The sequence below is a fragment of the Prionailurus viverrinus genome, chromosome A3 (assembly GCF_022837055.1).
Source record: "Prionailurus viverrinus isolate Anna chromosome A3, UM_Priviv_1.0, whole genome shotgun sequence".
Lineage (NCBI taxonomy): Eukaryota > Metazoa > Chordata > Mammalia > Carnivora > Felidae > Prionailurus > Prionailurus viverrinus.
This window is the reverse complement of record NC_062563.1, coordinates 44,807,485-44,829,196: the sequence shown is the minus strand read 5'-3', so window position 1 is coordinate 44,829,196 and position 21,712 is coordinate 44,807,485. Positions and strand designations below refer to the sequence as shown.

General features: G+C 45.5%; 1 protein-coding gene across 2 annotated transcripts in view; it reads right to left on the bottom strand.

The window, feature by feature from the left end:
* SLC24A3 (solute carrier family 24 member 3) overlaps window positions 1-21,712 on the bottom strand; it is a 489,601-nt gene that overhangs the window by 49,791 nt on the left and 418,098 nt on the right. For both annotated transcript variants that reach the window (XR_007151199.1, XM_047854362.1), the window contains exons 8-9: window positions 13,322-13,347; window positions 5,049-5,102 (exon numbers count right to left, since the gene is read on the bottom strand). Coding sequence is in view for 1 of the 2 variants with exons in the window: in XM_047854362.1 (XP_047710318.1) it covers window positions 5,049-5,102; window positions 13,322-13,347 (80 nt within the window). In the remaining variant the exon portion in view is untranslated. The remainder of the gene's footprint in view (window positions 1-5,048; window positions 5,103-13,321; window positions 13,348-21,712) is intronic.

The window sequence follows — 21,712 nt, the reverse complement described above, 5'->3', positions numbered from 1 at the left end:
GACTGCTGGCTTCATGGAAAAAATTCTGGGCTATGATGCTTAGAATGACTGAGTAAAAACATTGTGCAGTTCATCTTACATGTGTGTTAAAAAAGGAAGAAGCTTATTCAAATTCCTAGCATGTTTTTGGCAGGTAAATGTTCTGGTCCCTTTATCTTTACTATTAGAAGACCTCACCCCCCTTACCAAAGAGGAATTCTAGAAAACTCTTGGGGAAAGGGAGGGACATTGTTCCCAGGGTGTTGTAGGCCACTGCTGCTTTTTGCACCATTCAAAGACCTAAAGGCCTTGGTGGCTTATTGGCCATGGGACAACCCACTGAGGTGTCTCTCCAGCTTGATCTCTGGCCTCCCAGAGGAACTGCAGCCAGGCATGGCAATTCTAAATTGCCAGCTGGCAGGCCACTCAAGCTGTATTTCCTCACACAAGCTTCTCTTCCACACTCTTTTTGCTGCTGCAGACAGGAGGCTCTGTGGAGTACTCTTCACTGAACCTATGCTTCAGTCAGAGCAGCACTGGGTGGCTGGGCCCACTGGGATATGACAGCTATCGTGGAATAGATGGAGGGACCCTCTGTGGCTGGACAGCCCCTTCCTGTACTCCCTGGGAGTTGCGGTTCACCCTCCATTGTGTGAGGGAGAGAACATAAAACTAGTCAAAGGTGATGGTGGTTTCTGTGAAAAGGGAACCGGGCAGGCCAATCCTAGAGCACTCTTTATAAGAGGTGGAGAACAGAACCAGAACATCACTATTTTGCAAACCTAAAGAAATGATGGAGCCAGATCCTGAGCATCAGTGGCTGCCAAAACCATAGACAGGAGACATCAATGTGCCTGTTGATGGCAGAATTCACCACCACTTGGGACACAGTCTACCTTGAACTGGATTGATGGCCGGCATATAGGAAACACAGAGGTCAGAAGAACAGGATGTACCATAGCCCCGGATGTAACCAACAACTTCCAAACTGTGGGAGACTATGTAGCTAATAATCCAACTTTGTCGAAGAATAAATTGCAAGGAAAAAAAAAAACAGATGGGGGATTTGTAGATTAAAAGTTGGAGCAACTCGGGGCACCTGGGTGGCTCAGTTGGTTAAGCACTTAATTTGGGCTCAGGTCATGATCTTGTGGTTTGTGAGTTTGAGCCCCGCATCAGGCTCTGTGCTGACAGCTCAGAGCCTGGAGCCTGCTTCAGATTCTGTGTCTCTCCCTCTCTCTGCCCCTCCCATGCTTATGCTCTGTCTCTCTCTGTCTCTAATAAATGAACATTAAAAAAAATTAAAAAGAAAAAAAGGGGCACGTGGGTGGCTCAGTTGATTGGGCGGCTGACTTCACCTCAGGTCATGATCTCACAATCTGTGAATTCGAGCCTTGTGTCTGGCTCTGTGCTGACAGCTCGGAGCCTGGAGCCTGGAGCCTGCTTCAGATTCTGTGTCTCCCTCTCTCTCTGCCCCTCCCCTGTGCATACTCTATTTCTCTCTCTCTCTTTCTCTCTCTCTCTCAAAAAAAAAAAAAACATCAAAAAAAATTTTTTAAGTTGAAACAACCAATTATAACAAGTGACATTTATTTGGATTCTGATTTTAAAAAGATTTATGAGATTAAAAGAAAATTGTAAGAAATAACATTCATGAGATCATTAAAAGTTTGAACACAGATTTGGTATTAAATACACTAAAGAAGTAGCACACACTTTCGGGTCTGATAATGACACGGTGGTTGTGTGAAAAGTGAGTCCTTTTAGAGATGTGTACTGAAATTTTTATAGATGAACTGGTATGCTGTCTGGGGCTTCAAATCACGTGGAGGGAAGGAAATGGATAGGGGTGTGGGCTGCTGGCCATCAGGGCTGGTGATGAGCATGGGGAGTTTGTTATACTATTCTGTTGGCTTTTGTAAATATTCAAATTCTTCTTAATGAAAAGGTCTTCCCACTTTCTAAACTCAAGAAGAATATCTTGTCCTACTGATAGAGCTATGGGGGAGAGGCAGTATTTCTGTCATTTTGACTCAGAATCCATAGATATACCAACTTGCAGTGCAACTGTATGTTACACATTTATTTGGATTTGGATAACAAGGTAATAACACTACATGTAGTATTGTTACGAGAGCTTTCTTGAAACCAGATATCAGTTAATAACTTAACTATGCTGTCACATTTCATCCTTACAAACAACCTTTGTGGTAGGAGGCATTATGAATCCTGTTTTGGAAGAGAAGAAACAGATTCAAGATGGCTGAATGACTTGGCCGAGGTCTTACTGCTGTGACCAGACAGAGCTGAACGTGACACCCTTGTTCTCAACCACCAAACTACACTGCCTCACCTGGGGGCCAAATCCCAAGAAGGAACCCAGATATACAGAAATCAGTCCTCACTAAGGCCAAGTATGTCTCATGCTCCCTTAAGATCTTTGTCTACTTGGCCAAACTAAAATTGCTTTTTGACCTTCACACAGAATTTTTAAAGTCATCCACCCAGGAGGCAGCTGACAACTCTAATATATGCTGTTTTTAACTGATGCTACTCAGTTTTATATTTTTAATTGAATGTTTTAAATTTTGTGCCTGCACCCTGAAGCTATTTTATTGTGGAGTGTGCAATTTTATAAATCAGATTTTATAAAACCCAATGATTAAAGCCTCTGATTGCGGATGGGGATGGCTAAAGAGCAGAGATTTCAATTTAGAACTTGGGACCAGAATTTATGCAGAAAATTCTGTGAGCACAGTAGCTGCCATTCCCCATTTTATTTGCATCCTGCTGGTTTGAGCAGCTGGAAGGTTGGTAAAGTTGAGGCATCAGCAGAAACACACCTCATTAGCTTTCACACTGGGCATAGTTTGGGGGCGAGGAGAGAAATTGTTCACAGTGTTATCTTAATGTACACAAGCCCTTCCAGCAACTCATGGGCTTTATGATGGTTCAGTAGAGGGGTGCAGTGGTCACACTATGCATGCTAGCAAAATTCCTCAACCTTCCTTCCCTTTAGACCTGCTCTGCTGTGAACCTTCCTTATTCTGTGAAGCCCCTAGTGAATGCACAATGGGACAAACTGTCATCTAAATTCAGATTCAAAACCCAAGATCAATGTTGGGCACAGAGCAGTAACTCAGTCAATTCTTCTGGAATAACTGACTGATTCACCTTTTCAAAGGGGAAGAAAAGGACACTTGACTCTTTGGGAACTCGAACTTAGAGCCTCAAAAAGTTAAAAAAAAAAGGCAGTGAAATAATCAATTTAAAAAACACTGAAAGAAGATGTGTGCATTATTGAGGCCTCCTCATAGTGGCCCTGATTCCCTAATAGTTTTGCTATTTAAGAGAAAGAGGAGCAAGATGCTTTCAAAGACTTTTCTTCTGAGGTCTAGAAACTCTGGAAGGCCTGTGGGCCAACTCTGGTTTTTGGGGGAGCCCATTTAATCGGTATTTTTAAATGGAAGGTGATGAGTCATAAAAGCACCTGATTCTTTGTCAGTTACCCCATGGTAACTCCATACCAGGATACACTAGAAATATGCTCTTCTAGTAACAAGACCCGGGTATCAGGACAGCTCCGGAGGTGAAGGCTGGACGCCATATTGAGTGGACTGACAGCAGATCGCTTACAGCCCACACTGAACATCAGCTAAGCCTGTTTCTACCTTTACTCTTAATGTGACGTTTGCCAGTGGCCAGACTGATTTCTCCAAACACATCTCTTAGACACTAGTGGCCAGAATTAATTTTTGTCAGACCTCAACAGGAAAGACAACTTGACATGTCAAATTTTAGACTGCTACCTGATATGTCCAAACTGGAAATTTCTGAACGTGTTCTACTTTCATGCCCCCTGAGAAGTAGCCACATATGCTGGGGGAAGTATGGGTTAATTTAGAATGAAAGAAACAGTTCCCAGGGGGTCCAGCAGCTGCAGCATGAAGTGTCTCTGCATTATTTATAAACTCCTCATCTCAATGGTACTTGGCAAAAAGATGAACCAGCAGGTTCACAGCTTTACCTTAGAGTAAGGGAAACACCAGCAATTTAATTCTTGATACAAAGAGTAAGACACCCAAACTCCAGGGGAAAAAGAACATATGAAGTGGTGGTTTTAAAATACATCTGCAAATTCTTTGACGCTCCTCCTTTTAAAAGGTGAAGCGGATCCCTTGAGTGTGGGCTAGACTTACTTCTAATAAATAGAATATGGCAGAAGTGACAGTGTAGGACTAGTGAGACCAGATTATAAAAGGCACTGGGGCCCTTCTAGCTCTCTCTCTTGACTCACCTGTTCCCTTGTTGTGGAGACACTCAACCAACCCCAAGGAGAGGCCTATGTGTTGAGAAACTGAGGACTCTAGCCAACAGACAGTATCAGCTCGCCAACACTGCAAGTGCGCCATTTTGCATTCCCAGTTAAGTAGGTGATGGCCACCCCAGCCAACCTCTTAACTGCAATCTCAAGGAAAACCCTGATCTAGAACTCCCAAGTTAAGTGCTCCTGGACACCTAACTCAGAAGTTGTAATGAGATAACACATCCTTCTAGTTTTAAGCCACTACATTTTGGGGTCATTTATTACCCAGCAATAGATGACTAATACAATATGAATAATGGAGGTCTGTAGATTTTTGATCCATGGTTTTACTCATCTCTTAATTAGCTCTGGTCCCATCTTCATCACCCTATATAGAAGCATAACATAGTGAGTTTTACCTCCTTTCTTGTTATGAAAGAGAGTTTAAAGCATCCCAAAGAGCCAAAAGCTGGGTTGCCGGGTCTTAAAGAGGGTGCAAGGGTTTGTCAGATCTCTCAAGTTAAACACTAAAAGCTTTGATTCTGTCATCACATGTGGGTTGGAAGAATCTTTGCTATTGCTACTAATCAAAACTTCAGTGATTCACAGCAGGTTGCTGAGGGGACCAATGAGTTTGTGACAGACTGCATTGAAAGCTGGCCAGCTAACTGCCCTCCCCTCCGTTTCCCTTTCCACATTATCCCATAATGCTAAATGTAGGAAACAGTTTTGGAAAAGAAAACCAAGAAGACATTTTACTTACTTCATGATGACAATGTAGACAAGATACATCAGCACAAGGACTAAAGACTCCCACCTGTGTAAAACCAAGAATGGCTTGTTAAAGGAAGTCACCACAGGCAGGCATGCAACACACCAGCCTGTCTCTGAAAATCCATGTGATGTCAATGGCAGTTAAACCAGGTGAGCAGGGCAAGGATGAAGTGGATGTGTGGACTGGATACAAATATTTCCTGGTCTGTAGACATTTCTCCATTGCATACAGCTTTCAATTCACTTTCTTTTCCTTCTCTACCTAAAAGGAAAATGCTTCTTCCCCTGTCATTCACTCACCCAGAAGAGTTCTGTGAGAGCAGCAAGTCTACCATAATATTGCTGAATATAGGCCTGTATTTATAAATCTGTGCACAGCTTAATCATTCACTAAAACTATTCAGACATATTTACAAAGGGCAAACTAAAGGAATTGATAGGGGGTGACAGAGGAATTGCTGGATACAGAGGAGTAAGGCAAACAGAGACAGAGAGAGAGAGAGATGGGATGGGGGAGAGGGAGGGGAGAGAGAGAGAGGGAGACTGGGGGAGATATAGTGGGAGAAGGAAGAGACAGGGAGAGGGAGAGAGAAGGGGGGGGAGAGAGAGAGAGAGAGAGGGAAAAGATAGAGGGAGGGGGAAGAGAGGGAGAAGGAGGGATAGGGGGCAGGAAAAGGGAAAGAGAAAAAACCTAGGCAGGGAAGATGTCAGCAGGAAGGATAAGAATGGACAAGTGGAAAACGGTCAAGAGAAAGAAAGAAAAAAATAATGAAACCTACTGGAATGTACCTTGAGCGACCGATAATTTGAATACTCCTATTTTCTTCATTTTAGTAACTTTCCGTTAAAAAACTAGGGAATTTGATTTCTAGGTTCCCCTTTAGCTGTAGAATTGAGGGAGGAATTCTGTTTTCAAGAAGAGGTTACTGGAGAATGGTCTATGAAGAAATTCTAGGTCATGCCTTTCTTTCCAGTTTTTCTTTTCAAGCTCCATGTCTAAAAATTGACCTTCAGGGGTGCCTTGCTGGCATAGGAGGTTAAGCATACAAGTCTTGGTTTCAGCTCAGGTCATGATCTCACAGTTTCATGAGATTGAGCCCTGCACTGGGCTCTGTGCTGGCAACATGGAGTCTGCTTGGGATTCTCTCTCTTTCTCTCTCTCTCTGCCCCTCCCCCACTTGTGCTGTCTCTCTTATAATAAACAAAAACTTAAAAAAAAATTGACCCTCAGGAAATATGTGGTCAAGCGTAAAAAGGATGCACACATAAGGGTCTTTGTTGCCGTGGTGTTTATAAACACGCAATGCAGGTAAGAAGCAAGACAGTTACAAGATGGGAGCCTGGGTACACATGTTAGGACACGCATATCCACAGGGTGGGCTCCCATGCTTTGGTTCAGAATGATAACGCAAACGTGTGTGTATGTGGTATAGAAAGTGCTTTTGATGCTAGTAAGAGAAGAAATCAAGGGGTCTACACCTCTCCATCTTCTGCCACATTTCTGGGCTTCACTCTTAGTAAACCATCTCAAAGAATGCATACACTTTACTGCAGCACTGCACTTTCCCTTGGCAAATCCCTCTAATGTCCACATTCATCCATCTGTTGAAACACTTGTCCACAGCACCAGCGACCTCCATGTGCATGACTCCAGGGATGGTTCTCTGTCATCCTGTTCAATTTCCCTGCAGCATCTGAAGGCTGGTCACTTGCCCTCCTGCATACAGCACTCTCTTCTGACTTCCGAGAGGCCACGCTCCTGGTTTTCCTCCTGTCCCCTGAACTTCTCCTTCCCTCTGCCTCCTCCACTTGCCCAGCTGAACCTCTAAATAGGGGGCCCTCTTCTCTTTTTACCTACACGATCTCCCTAGGTGATGTCATCTGGTCCTCCTGATGTAAACACCAGCCCACACACCCACTCCACTCCTCTTCCTGGGGCTGTGCTCATATATCACTGTCGATGTATGTCCCATGTGGTATCTCAATGCACGTCGGAACAGAATTCTTAATTCCTGCTTCCTGGCTTTGTGCTTCCCCAGGCCTTGCCATCTCAGCCAACTGTACCTCTCCCTGCCCAGTCAAGCTCCAAGTCTGGAAATCAGTCTGGAGCCCTCCATTACCTTTGCCTCACATCCATCACAACCCTACATCCCAAATATTTCCTGAATTGTTGGATTCCGTCTGCCCTGCTGCTACTTGCTAGTCCACCTTAACTTCAGCCTCTGAACTGGTTTCTGCGAGGCTCCTGGGTCATGTCGTTCTTCTGTTTAAAGCTCTTCAACTTCTTCCCAACAAAGTTAAGAAGAAAAAAACAAAAGCTGCCTCCCCATTCCCACCCCGCAAAACCGGTCGGTTCTTTTGTTTTTTAAATTGTTTGTGCCCCATCATACTGTGTCTGTGTTCCATCACACTGGTCTCCCTTCATTTGCACACGCCAAGTTCTTTCCTTCTCTCCAGAGCCTTTGCACTTACTGTTCCTTATGCCAGGAATACTTTTCCCTTTATTCCTTGGCTGGCCCCTTTGATCCTGCAAATGCCAGCTGAAATGCCACCTCCTCCAACAAGTCTTCCTGTCTACCCCTCCTTTGCTTTCTATCACATGACCTTGTGGATGTTTGCTAAACAGGTGACCAGTCTGTGATTTCCATGTTGATTTATTTATTCATTACCTATTTATATGTAATGCCTGTTTCTGGCAGTCACTTCATACCACTCCTCACATCTGACCCCCACCTCAGTTATCTGGTTTTTCATCTTCCAGAGACTTAGAGCCGACCCCCTGACAGCTGACTCCCCCAAGCACATACCCCTTCCCTCCCTGGCTGCCCACTATTCTCTTCTCAGCACACAGCAGTCCTCAGCTCATCTGTGCAGGGCGAGACTTCCTTTAAAACCCACTTTCAGTTGTAAAACACCTCCTGAACATGGTTCTTACCTCATTAAAACCAGTGTATTATGTGGCATAAAGTTAATTGGGAAGAATAAGATTTTATTCACAGCCTTCATTTTGAAGGAGGAGATACCTGAGATCAGAAGGGATGCTGTATAACAGCTTGGATGCATTTTAATAGACTCGGTGAGGGTCACCAGAAAACAGACCCATGTCAACGAAATATTTCAGCTAGGCTGAATGAAGTCCAATGCTTTGTAAACAGGTATATTTATACTCTAATTCCTTTAGGCCTTTTTTTTTTTTTTTCCTACTCAAAACAAGCCCTTCCATTGCAGTGTTCAAGTCAAGTTCTCTTCTGTTATGTATCAGGGATGCTTGTGAGATGGGGGTTCTCTGCTCCTGCTGACATTTCAGCTTGGGTTGGTCAGTGTCCAGACTCAGGGCTCACCCAATGCCTCCTCCATATGAAATACACCAGGCTCTCTAAGGCCTCTATGACATCCATCTGCTGTCCTCTCTGCTTTGGGGCCTGATGAAGAGTTCATTCTAGTTTAATGCATTCTAGTTTAATGCTTTTCAGAGTCCCAAGGCTCCCCACCTCCTGCCCTTGCCCCCTATCTCTAATGACCCTGTGATGACATGTCAACTGTCTCCCTTCTCTCTAGCCCAAGTTCTGTCTAGCCCAAGTTCTATCTAGCCCAAGTTCTGTCTAGCCCAAGAGAGCCTCCAGGTCAGGGCTGAGTTTGGTTTTGTGTTCAATGTCTGGTTCTGGAACAGAAACTGGCATTCAGGAGGCGTTTAGGAAACAGTTGTGGAATTGGACAGAGTCCACATGCAGACCTCTAAGGTCACAAGGCTCTTGTCCCCCGACTTCCCCCTGGGGACACTTCTCCATCTGCCTCTCCTGACTGCAGCCTATCCACTGTCCTCTGAGGACCTGGTCTTGTGGTATGATCTCGGTTTGTTTCTTCCCTTCCCACAAACTTCCAATTTGAACCGCCTTCAACTGGCCCCTGGTTCTCCTGCCAAAGATCATTCTTTCCTGTATTGGGAGGGTTATTCCCCGTTACTCCGTATTCTCACCCAGAGGGTGAGGCCCTGCTTTCTTATGGTCCAGAACAGTGAATGCTGGTCCCAAATGCTCCACATGTAGATATGTTCCAAGTCATGTCCCCTGGCTCTCCTTTCTCTCCCAAAGTTACAGCTCGAGGCTTAAAGAAGAAACAAGAATATCAACCTGAATCCTTTTGCTTTCTTATCAGGACTTCAGACTCACTGAAGACATATTCCAAATTCCTTCTGGCAATATTGTGGGCCTCACTGAGCTGTCATTATGGACTCAGGTTGATACAATGCATCTTAACCGGTGGATCTCTGATACTTTCTATTTTAACTGTAATCTTTAGGGGTAGTTCTCTAACTGAGAAGCACCAAACATATGAAGAGCACCCTGCCTCTGGCTTGCTAATAGAACTACAGAACCCTACGAGTTGAGACAGCAAGTGGGGACTACTGGATCTGAAGGAGGGTGGTCCTACCTCCAGGATAAATAATGATTGGTCTAGGGGAGCCTGGGTGGCTCAGTTGATTAAGCGTCTGACTCTTGATTTTGGTTCAGGTCATGATCTCATGGTTTGGTTCTTGTGAGATTGAGCCCCGAGTTGGGCTCTGTGCTGACAGCTTGGAGTCTCTCCCTCAGGCATGTGCATGCGTCTCTCTCTCTCTCTCAAAAATAAATAAATAAAACATTTTAAGAAGTAATAATGATTAGTCTAGAGTTGTAATTCTATCCTGCCTGGCCACTTGTTGGTCAAGGTGGACCCAGTTGGGACCGAAGAGATGTAAGGTGGAAAAGAGTCTTCCTTCTTCCTCCTTCTTGCTGTCAGTCCGACCTGATGCCTGGAACTGCAATAGCCTTCTTGACCATTAGGAAAGGCCGAGAGAAATGAGGAGCCATCTCGTACCACCACCATCTGGAGCACTTGTTATGCAAGAAAAATAAATCACTATTTCTTCAACACGATTTAGCTGGCTTTCTGCTACTAAAAGCCTTCTGCTTGCTATTTCTTGTCTGATTGTGACCTGCTGCAGACACTGATCCAGGAGCGGGAAAGCTGTGTACAACAGGGAAGCCTTGCCTTTGTGTATTTGTATTTGACAAGGCTCATAAAGAGTACTCTTGTTTCAGGGAGCCTGGGTGGCTCAGTCAGTTAAGCGTCCGACTTCAGCTCAGGTCATGATCTCATGGTTCATGGCTCTGACCCCCGCATCAGGCTCTGTGCTGATAGCTCAGAGCTTGGAGCCTGCTTCGGATTCTATGTCTCCCTCTCTCTCTGCCCCTCCCCTGCTCATGCTCTGTCTCTCTCATCTCTCAAAAATGAATAAACGTTAAGAAAAATTTAAAAAAAGGGTACTCTTGTTTCAAAATAAACACAACTGAAATGAGTTTCCTTTTGAGGATTTGGGATGAATTGGTTACCTCCCTTGAAATCGCTAGGACATGATGGAATGTTCTACAACAAGGAATGGAATTTATCATTTAGTAATACTGAAATATTATTGTGGTCTAATTTGTACAGGTTGAAGCAGCTGGCGTTAACTGAGAAATCAGAAATCAGCCCCTAGACACACCTTTTCAGCAAAGCCAATGCTTGTGTTTGGCTGGGTATGAAAAATACCCAGTATTCTGGTGGATGGTGAAAAACACCTTAAAGTTCAATATACTTTATATTTAAACCAGGAGCTGAGATCCCTGGAAGTCTAGAAGCAGTTACGGGTCCGTGGTGTAGACTTCAATTTCTCAGCCTCACTTGTATGAAAAATGTCCTCTGTCAGCCCATCCACATAATAGCAGTCATTATGTAACAGGCGGCAGTCTGGGAATGATGCTCTGATGCCATGAGCTTCCTTGTTCTTCCCTGCAACTACTCCTGTGCACGAGTTATGATTCTAACCCAGCCCCAGCTGGAACAAAGCATGCTGGGAAATTTGCACCTCATTCATCCATGGCCTTCCTATCTCTTTACTCATGTGGGAGCATTGGTGCTGAAGCTGGGGACCTGAGGACCTCAGAATCTGGCTCTTTGGAGCAGGCCCAGGGTTCTAACCTCCTAACATCTGTAGGAGATTTGACCTTTGAATGCAGAGGAAATGGTCTCTCCCTTTCTTGCTCCATACCACCTGAAATATCCTAAAAGACACTTTAAAAAAGTGTTTATTTTTGAGGGGAGGGGCAGAGAAAGAGGGAGAGATAGAGAATCCCAAGCAGGCTTCGTGCTGTCCATGCAGAACCCAACACGGGGCTCGAACTCACAAATCACGAGATCATGACCTAAATGGAAATCAAGAGTTGAATGCTTAACTGACTGAGCCACCCAGGTACCCGTATCCTAGAAGACATTCTGAGGATAAGGACCAAAACTGGCTGGTCACAAAGCCTGCCTTTGCCAGCAAAACCAGGCAGGTGTAGAAAGAGAGCTCTACTTAAGAAAAACCAACAGTAAACCACCCATGGGTATCCTTTCTTAAGGTTTCTGCACAGACAGAACACACACACACACACACACACACAAACACAAAACAGCAGAAAAATTGCTGAGATCAACTGTGATCATAACTTGTCTGTATAGAAGCATTGTTAGCTAAGAGCAGCAACACTGAGCAACTCTTAAGCACCTACTGTTTGCTAAGGCAAAGTGGTGGTCATGCTAAATGTGCCATCAGTTTGAGAATATTTTTGCAAGTTTTCTTGTTCTGCACTTAAAGACATGGGGGGAAGAGGTCACCACTCTACTTGGCCACTACATCCAGGTGGATCCCATGAGGTGGTTCTCCCTGGCTTCTGACCTCTGACCTGAGACATCTTAATCCCAGTTAGCCTGCTCATCACAGTTTCCCAAAGAAGACCTCCTTATTTTTTATGGGTTGATATAAAGATTACGTGTCTTAAAACAAGTTTTCCTAGCTGTCTTTTCCTTGCCCCTCCTGAACAGATGAGAGGGAGAGTTGGCAAAAGTATACTTAACACCCTGGCCTGATGAATAACATTTACCATCAATGAGACAAGTTCATCGGCAACGCCCAAATTCTGAATATCAGAGATAGCCTAAGACAAAGAAATGTCACTCTGACAAAGGGCCAGTTGAAGGCTCATTTTGCTGAAGGCTCATTCTTAGCTTTATTTTTTTTTTAATTTTTTTTTCAACGTTTATTTATTTTTGGGACAGAGAGAGACAGAGCATGAACGGGGGAGGGGCAGAGAGAGAGGGAGACACAGAATCAGAAACAGGCTCCAGGCTCTGAGCCATCAGCCCAGAGCCCGACGCGGGGCTCGAACTCACGGACCGCGAGATCGTGACCTGGCTGAAGTCGGACGCTTAACCAACTGCGCCACCCAGGCGCCCCTCATTCTTAGCTTTAAATAATATCATGAGGGGTGCCTGGGTGGCTCAGTCAGTTAAGCATCTGACTTTGGCTCAGGTCATGATCTCGTGATTCATGAGTTTGAGCCCCGCATCGGGCTCTGTGCTGACAGCTCAGAGCCTGGAGCCTGCTTTGGATTCTGTCTCTGTCTGACTCTCTCTCTCTCTCTCTCTCTCTGTCTGTCTCAAATACTAATAAACTTAAAAAAATAGTATCATGGAAATTGTTTACCTACCTGCCTACAGTGCCACACTTATCTATCCCTAAAATGCTATTTCACATTCCTCTATATCTACAGATCAAATGTTTGAAAAACATAACAGGAATGTACAACATACCCAATTTCTATTTCTATTCCAAACATATTTGACTTGTTTAGAACCCACCTGAAAAATGGGGATTTGGATAGTTGGCCCAAATGCACATGTTCCCCTATATTTAATTTGGTTTACGTTTTGTATCCATCAAAAAAAAAATCACTGATTTTTCATCGGCCTAAGATCATCTTGAATGTCAGGCAGAACTTTAGTGGGTTAAGGATAATGGAAGTGACTCCATCTCCATTTCCTAAGATTTACATGGTATTTGAATATGCCAATGTGGTTTGGACGCAATTTGAAAAGATTAGTCAAATCTTAACCACGACCTAGCAAATGGCTAACTGCAGAAAGGCACAGCTAAGTCATGCCATCTAACCTGGCTGATAAAGACAGTGAAGTATTAGCATCCCCAATGGAAGGCCACCGTCCCAGCCCAAGGGAAAAGGTCTCTGCTCTGTCAGAGCTAATTTAGTTTCTTTGTTGCGGTCAAATGGGTCCCAAGAAATGCTAGTTGTTCTAAGCTGCCATGACATCCCCCTTTCTTTCCTAAACCCTGACTCTGGTCTTCAATATATTTGGCTCTGTAACACAGCAAGGAGAAATTGGAGGGGAAAAAGAGGTACTTACCAGGAAACTTGTTCGTCATAAATGAACTGTAAAAAAAAAAAAAAAAAAGAAAGAAAGAAAAAGAAAAAAAGGACAATTAGACATACACACATATGCAATGTCTGCACGCATATGCGTGCTTTATGACTGCACCTCTTCCAACCATGTAGCTGGTTTGGTGGGAATCAGGCTGGGGCTGGCCTGGAACACGACGAATCTACAGATAAGCTTCCCTCTGTGCTGGTTTCATGTGTGGCTAATGTTAGTGGCAGGAGGTGCTGTTGGCGGATGGGGGTGGCACATTGAGGAGGACAGAAGCAGCAGACCATCCTGTCCCTCCTGGCAATTTCTGTCCAACAGTGCAGTGATAGGAACGCATGACCCCCTGCTATGCAGAGCAAGCCGCACTGTAGAATTTTAGATCCAGAAGGGGATGGGGAAGACTGGCAGGTGCTTGCAAGCATTAGCCACTTGTGGGCCACCTGTAAGACGTCTGCATGTGCCTGTGCACTCTGTAGTACCTTTAAGCTTTTAGGCAAGCATGCAGACTTCTATGTACTCAGTATTTTTTTAAGTGTACCTATTTTGTTTGTTTGTTTGTTTGTTTCCCTAAAAGAATTTACTTTCAAAGGAAACTCTGCATCACAACCAGAAGTAGAGAACCAGCTTCACTTGCCACCAGTGTGCAGAGGGTGAAAAATAAATGTGCTGACAATAGTGACTGAAAGTCTCAGCAGGGCACTGTGGGCTGCCCATGCCCTGGGCCACGGGCCTGCCCTTTTGCTAAAGGAGATAAGCAGGAGTCAGAGGCAGCTGGAAGAAATACAAGAACCAAATGGAGATTTTGCCCCGATCAGATAGTATCCAAAAAGAATATACAACAAAAATTGAATTCATTTAACCCCTAGCTCATATATCATTCCAAATCACTTCTCACTTTAGGGGAAGAAGTGGTATAATTTTGGCCCTTTGATTCTATATGGGGAAACGGAGCCACAGAGAACACAAGGAATTTTCTTGAGGGTTCACAGAGTTTGTTTTAGAACTCGGGACTGGCTCTTAAATCTTCTTTCCATGACACATTTATGTGCCCAAACGGTGCACTGTTGAAAACAAGTGGGAACGCTTATATTTTAGTCAAGCAGGAAGCTGAGCGTTGCTTCATAGCTTGCACTTTCCACCTTCACCAGATACGATTGCTTCTGGGTATGATCATCTCTGAGCAGGTGGCCCTCTGGAGACTCTAAGGCAGAAGAAACATCTGGGTTCAAAGTGTCAGTACTGCACAGATTTGGTAAAGTCAACAAATGACACAGGCATCGCTTCAGTCCCCAGAGATCAGAATAACCATATGTTGCGAGAGAGAGGCAGAGACAAGCAGGGGTGGGACACAGACGAGCAGGTATGGCTCAGAAGGCACATGAAAAGACCTCTCTCCAATTATCCCAAAGGCGTAAAGACAAGAGGAAAAGAAAGGGTCCTCACTTATTTGTACTCACACTTCCTGACAAGACATTGACAAAGATGTTGTCTTCAGCAGCTTTGTGACTCTTGTTATGGGATTCAACAGGTTGACATTTGCATGGAAATGTCAAACCAGAATGGGAAGAGAATTAAAGAAATAAAGGAAACCATCCCGTGATCTAGGCTGGATGGTATGCAATCCATCCCTTGGAAGGCTCCCAGACCCTTTTGTATAATCACCAGCTTAAAAAAATTATTGTTGAGAAATCATGGAACAGAACAAATGATTTAAGATGGAAAACGTTTCTATTAATTGAAGTTAATTCAGTATCAGTCTCGAGTAGCACGCTGGAGCAATCAATTCATCGTCACTTAAGAGAGCACGAGACACTGGTAAGGAGTTTATTAAAGTGCCAATTTAATTTTCGCGTATCAGGGAAGGCAGGCGATACTGTATAATATAAAAGCAGCTATAATATAAAAGAAGCCCTTATTCTATGCCATGTGATGGACAGGTGAGGGCATAGATCAGTATGCCTCTAGTGATTGATTATCTCAGTGATCATAACAATGGGGAAAAATCAGAATAGGCTGAATTGTACAAAATGAGAATGGAATTTACACAGGACACAATGAATCAGGGAATAGTGGGCTCTGAACTAGATACACAATTAAGGAGCATCATGAATCCAACGTTAAGGCAGTGGCTGTGGCCAGGGAAGTTGGGGGTGGGAATGTGCTTGAGGGAGGCAGGCCAGGAAAGCGAAATGTCCATGGCCTCCCTACAAATTCTGACAAATGGTGGTGACCTGGAAGACTCCAAATAACAGATGAGGGATATCCCATCACTGACCACTGACAGCCAGGAGCCCTTAGCTACCCTGTGGCTAATGAGCAAACACAGTCTGGGTTTTAATCAACTTCTTTAAGAAGATTGGGTGGGAAAATGAGAGGACTAAAAAAAAATAGCAAAATAGATAAAAGGAAATAAAAGTTAGGCCTTTAAGAAAACCTACGAGGAAACAGGAAAGGAGGCAGACAGCGAGTTATGTCTCTGAGCCTTGTTGGTGGCCTCTGGATGAGGTTGAGCCACCGATCATCACACACTGAGAGGGCTGAAAACGAGGAAATGGGCACTGTTCACAGAATGTTCCTGTGGGAGAGTATGTATGGCACTGGACCACCCTGACGCAGTGCTGGAATCGCCCTGTCTGGAAACTTAAAATGACAAGGACAGGCAACTCTCCCACTTGACATTGCTGATGGTTCCAGGGAATGGATTTGTTACTCCTAACAGTTTTATTTTATTTTATATTTTATTTTAGTCTATTCTATTTTTCTTAAGGCAAATGTTGAATATCCCTCTGTATTTCCACACTCTTTCCATGGCTAAAAGAAGACGAAACCACTGCCTTGGCCCCTTACAGCGGCATTACTAGGGTAGAACCCCCCCCCCCCCCCCGAGATCGTTTATATAGGTACCTGTCTGAAACAGGAAATCACACCCCCACTCCCACCCATTCACCACTAGGTGGTGCTCACGTCCTACCCTCTGCCTGTCCATTCTGCCAAAGCAGTGAGTGGGGTTGGAAGGAAGTCAGATCAAGTCCATTTCAAGGCTCCATGAAACTTCCTGGTAGGAGGGTAAGCACCTCAAAACAGACGGCTTCCTAAAGGAATCTTCAGCCAACGTTGGGGAGGCAGGACACGTTCTGAGTTGGGGACAGGCAGGTCCCTCAAGCTCACGCCACCACTCAAATCCCGTGTTGCAGTCGAGGGTCCTGCTGTGTGGCCTTTGGAACTGACTCACCTTTATCCTGGTCAGGTTTCTGAAAACGAGACTTGCTTGGGGAAGCAGCTCTTTGTGCTTTTCTGGTTGTGTTTGTGCCAGACACTGCGGCCACCCCCAGTGACCACACACGGGTGATGCTAAGTGGCACCTGAGCCCCAGGTTTGCTGCACACGGCTGGTCAGCAGACCTGCTCTCTGACCCCAATGTGATTCATCCAAAGCTACCTTTGGCTTCACCCTTAAGCTTTCCACGTGTTCCACAGACAAGCTAAATGTGAACACACACACGCAAGAGTGATTTTGAAGAAAAAAAAAACCTCTCTTTTCCTTCAGGCCTCAGAGAAACAGTTGGGTACCATGGAAACCAGCTTTCAGTCCTGGTGTCTGCTCTAGAGTTCTCTAAGAGAGATAGGCTTACAGCAGGCAGGTGAATCCCTGGATGACATCCCAGGGAACTGCTAAGGATGTGGCACCCTCAAGCAGGGAAAACACGGGCCAGGAATTGCCCAGGTGTGTGGACAGCAGACAGCCTGGCTGGCTTCTGAGCAGAAAGGCAGGTGGCTGTCCCCACACTGCATGTCAGTCCATGGATTGGCTTACTACAAGCTGTAGCCATGGAGCAGAAGCAGCCGCACTGAAGAGCCTGAGATTTCCGTAGCTTGCGTTACAATCACTGGCACCATTAGGATGTTCAGCAGCACACGTAATAGGAGAAAATCAACACCACTGTTGTCTCTCAAGAGACTAAAACCTTGAAAAATCTTTCCTCCCTAGATGGAAACGGAAGCTACCCCTGCTGCCCCGACTTGTCACTCAACAGAATGGAGACGCCCTCGGGAGATGTGCCCAAATGGAGTTTTGACTTCCTCAGCTCTGGGGACTTGGGGTGCAGATGGCTTAGGCGAGGCCATCTGAGGGAAGGCCTTCTGAGGGAAGGAATCTGATGGAATGCACTGGAAAGTTGCTGTTATGCACTGATATGGTTTACACTTGAAGGTTAAACAGGAGTTTCGATGTCAGGATCTCTAGCAGGTGGACGACAGTGGTGGGAGCTGAAGGAGGGTAGGAAATAAAGACTATCTAAAGGCAGGGCTTGAGCAGAACTTGCACTATGAGCAGGGCTTGAAGTATGCAGAGGCAGGACACCAGGGGAAGGAAATGGATACAGGGACAGATTTAGGATACGGGGAGGATAGTTTGCTAAACCAAAAAGGTTGGTTGGCTGGGCAGTGCGAAACCAGAGACACGTTAACTACAACTTCCAAGTTGTCTTCCTTATGAAAGAGAAGGGGGTCCTCTCTGCATCCCACAGTCTGGCTGACCCACTTCCCTGCTCCTGGAGCAGACCCAAGGAAGACGCGGCTTCCTGGTGTACCCTGACATCATTTAGAGCAGGCCCCTCCTCCTCACAGGGGAGGGGATAATGACACAGGCCACACTTTGTATGATCATCGTTGATTTGTTTAAAGAACTTAAAATTTCTCACATTCATTCCCTGGGAGAATCTTCCAGCTTCCATGGTTATTTCTCACTTTGCTAGAAGGGGAGCTGAGACGTAACAGGGGTACCATGAGCATAAGAGCTTCAGTGTTGCTGAACTGGAGAGAGAAGAAGCAGGGAGTGCCTTGCAAGAAGGGGGCCAGGAAGGAGAGGCCTTGAGCCAGAGGGGCAGGGCCCTGGAAGCCAGTGGAGGGGTAGGGGGAAAGGACAGGCATCAACATGACTCTGACATGTCTTTTCTCTCACAGATAGGGCAACATAAGAAGATTCTGGATCAATTACAGTCAGCTGTCTTAAGGAAGGAATTCCAGGAGAAGGAAGGCAGAAGCTATTCCCTTCAGTCTAAAAATAGGAAGAAAGCACAGCCAGCACATACTTACTCTCTAATGGTGGCCTGCATGGTGGGTGAGGGAAAACAGGATGATTTCAAGATGAAAAGGCAGATTTGATTGGAGGGGAAATCCAAATTCTTTTCTAGGGAGGCACAGATGTACCATCTTAGACACCTCCTCTGGCAAACCTAGGCTATTGCTGCTCCCTGACCCTGGGCAAGTCCCTGAATTTCTGGAGCCTCAGTTTTGCCATCTGTAAAATGGGACCCATGTAATTTGCTGGCCTGCATAGTCGTGAGTACTGAACTAGAAATCCTTCATTGACAGACCCAGCACTCGGTCTTGCAGTATTGAGTCTATGCTTGTTAAAACTTAGGGAAGGGGGAGCCTGGGTGGCTCAGTTGGTCAAGTGTCCGACTCTTGGTTTTGGCTCAGGTCATGATTTTATGGTTCATGGGTTCGAGCCCTGCACTGGGCTCTGTGTTGATACTGCAGAGCCTGGTTGGGAATCGCTCTCTCCCTTGCTCTCTGACCCTGCCCCACTCGCTCTGTCTCTCTCAAAATAATAAATAAACTTAGATTTAAAAAGAAAAAACTTAGGAATGCCTGTGAGAATGTGCATATATTTTCTACGGATGGATTTGCTCGCTACGACTGTGCTATCCGGTATGATAAGCACTAGCCGCATGTGGCTACATACATTTAAATTGATTGAAGTTAAAATTCAGTTCCTTGGTCTCCTTAATTGCAAACCAAGAGCTCAAGAACCACCTGTGGCCCGTGGCTACACTCCTGGACAGTGCTTCCCAGGCCATCTCTGGCGGCTGGGTCAGCTAAGTGGTCTCTCTGTGTCCCCACAAAATCTCCTTGGGACGGGGGATTGCAGTCAGAAGAGAGGGAAGCGTTACCTTGGATGGGCCTCACCCCACATGCCCATGCTCAGTTGCCCCAAGGGCCCCCCCAACTGCTGCCAAGTGCTTACCGGGCCCTTCTCCAGGTAGGTGGCCTCCTGAGTCTGGATTTGTGAGCCAATGAAGTGATCTAGAACCTGTCTCTGAGGCCTATCTGCTCTCCCAAGAGGTTTCCCTTCTCTTAATGCCCACAATCCGCAATCTCAAAGCAGAGACGAAGGGTAAAAATAAAGTATTCTTTTTTAGGGCAGCTGTTAGACGGAGGATGTAATGAATCATTTGCATTTATGTAAATTACACGATTATGTAAATTACAGTAACATTTCAATAAAAGGGATGGGTGGGGCCCGCTGGAACTGGGAGAAAGTAGGGCCAGGCAGAGCTGCGCTGCTGATGGACCTCGGTTGGGGGTGGGTCACCGGTGTGGGACAGATGCAGCAGGACGGTCTGTAAGAGTTTGCAGATGCACATAAGGACATGCACCAAGAACCCAGAATGCTTTCAGAACCTAAGAGGGGACACCTCTCTTGCAGAGAGAGACTCAAGTCATGGGGTGAGCCTCTGGGCCTTGTGCGGCTTCCCCAGGGCCTGAGGCTTCTCTTTGTGGAATGTCACCAGGGCTAGAGAGAGTTGCCTGATGGGGCGGGAAAGGCAGACAGACACACACTGAATGTTTCTGATACTATAACTGCCATTGACAGTAACACATTCTTAATTTCTTCTGCTTTCTCCCTTCAAGACAACAACAAGCCAAGCAGAAAATAGCACAGAGCCAAGGTAGATGGAACCCAAATATCCAAGTGAACTGAGTCCCTGGTCTCTAAGTTAACTGTCTTTTTTTTTTAATGTTTATTTATTTTTGAGAGAAAAGGAGAGCAAGTGGGGAAGGGGCAGAGAGAGAGGGAGACACAGAATCTGAAGCAGGCTCCATCCTCTGAGCTGTCCGCACAGAGCCCAATGCGGGATTCAAACTCACTCACTGCAAGATTATGACCTGAGCCGAAGTCAGACGCTCAACCGACTGAGCCACCCAGGTGTCCCTCTTAGTTAACTGTCTTAAGCCCTGTTGGTTTCAGTGTGTACATGCTTGTCTTGTTCCTATGTGTTTGCTTGTTGGTCTTATCCATCTCTCAAGCCAGCTTCCATTTCAGCTGCTTCAGACCCAGGTAATCATGACTGTCTGCACTCTCCTGGTCCAGCGGCACAAACGTCCCTGTGGAAGCTGTCTCTCCTGTTGTCTGGATCCAGGGCCCCACAGTTTGTCTTTGGGGCTCCTCTGAACGGGGGTCTGTAAGGCCTCTCACTGGGATGTACATAGAAATAGCCATCTGGTCCCACTTAGTCCAGACTTGCCCTCTGGGTGAATGAGCTCTTTATTGCATCCCCCCAGGGGACCAGGAGTTCTGAACATTTCAAAACCATAAAGAGTGGGTAGAAGGTTTAAAAAAAACCCTAATAGTTAAAATAAATTGTTCGGATGGTTGGTAATTATTTGTGGATAGGAGGAAGGCTTTTAAATACAGGAATTTTAAGTGTCCACTGCAGGGTCCATAGGGAACCCCATATTATATAAGGAAGGCCAGAAGGAAAGTGATTTTGTTACCATGACATTGGGGGAAACATAGAAAAAGGAGAACAGGAAACCCTGATAAAAACAGCGGGTGTGAGCAGTAGCCTGGGGCTGGGCCATGGAATAGATTTGGGGACACTGAGAAACCCTTTCTGCTAAATGCCATGCTTCTATGTATGACTGTTCTACTCCTTACGCCAGTTTTAAGACTTATGTGAAAATGACCCCAAAAATGAACAGCAGTCAGAAATCTAGACAAGTGGGCTGCCACGATGTCTTGTGTTTGAGAATCTCAACATCTCCTCTGGAAGCGATCACTGCCAGGCAGCAGAGGACTTATCCCAAGGAAATGGTGTCCAACCGCATTTGAAGTTGAGTTTTTGAGGTGAGCATGCATCAGAATCACCTGAGGGGCAGAGAAGATTGTGGCCAACATTCAACTTCCTGGGCTCTCCTCCAGAACCTACTGGATTGAAATCTCAGAGTTACACTTTTTAGATAAGAATGTTGGGTGTTTCCAGGGTGCACTGAAGTTGGCAGGACACCAGTAAAAGTCAGAAGAGCCAAGACTAAACGCTGAGGACTAAAGCTTTATCTCTGCCATTACTTTCTAACAGTGGAGAAATGTAATTTTTCTCAAATCGGAAAACTCCAGCCTTGACATCTGGTCTGTAAACACACAGTATAGACCTTCAGGGAATAGCAGAATCACTGGCTTTTGCACCTTGCGGCCAGCCATCTGAGGAAAATACAGAGCTGCGGCAGCCTGGGTATTTCAGCTGGCTCAGCTCTGTCATTCACAGCCACGTATGAGGCAGATTACTGGTTGGCCCAAAGACCCTAC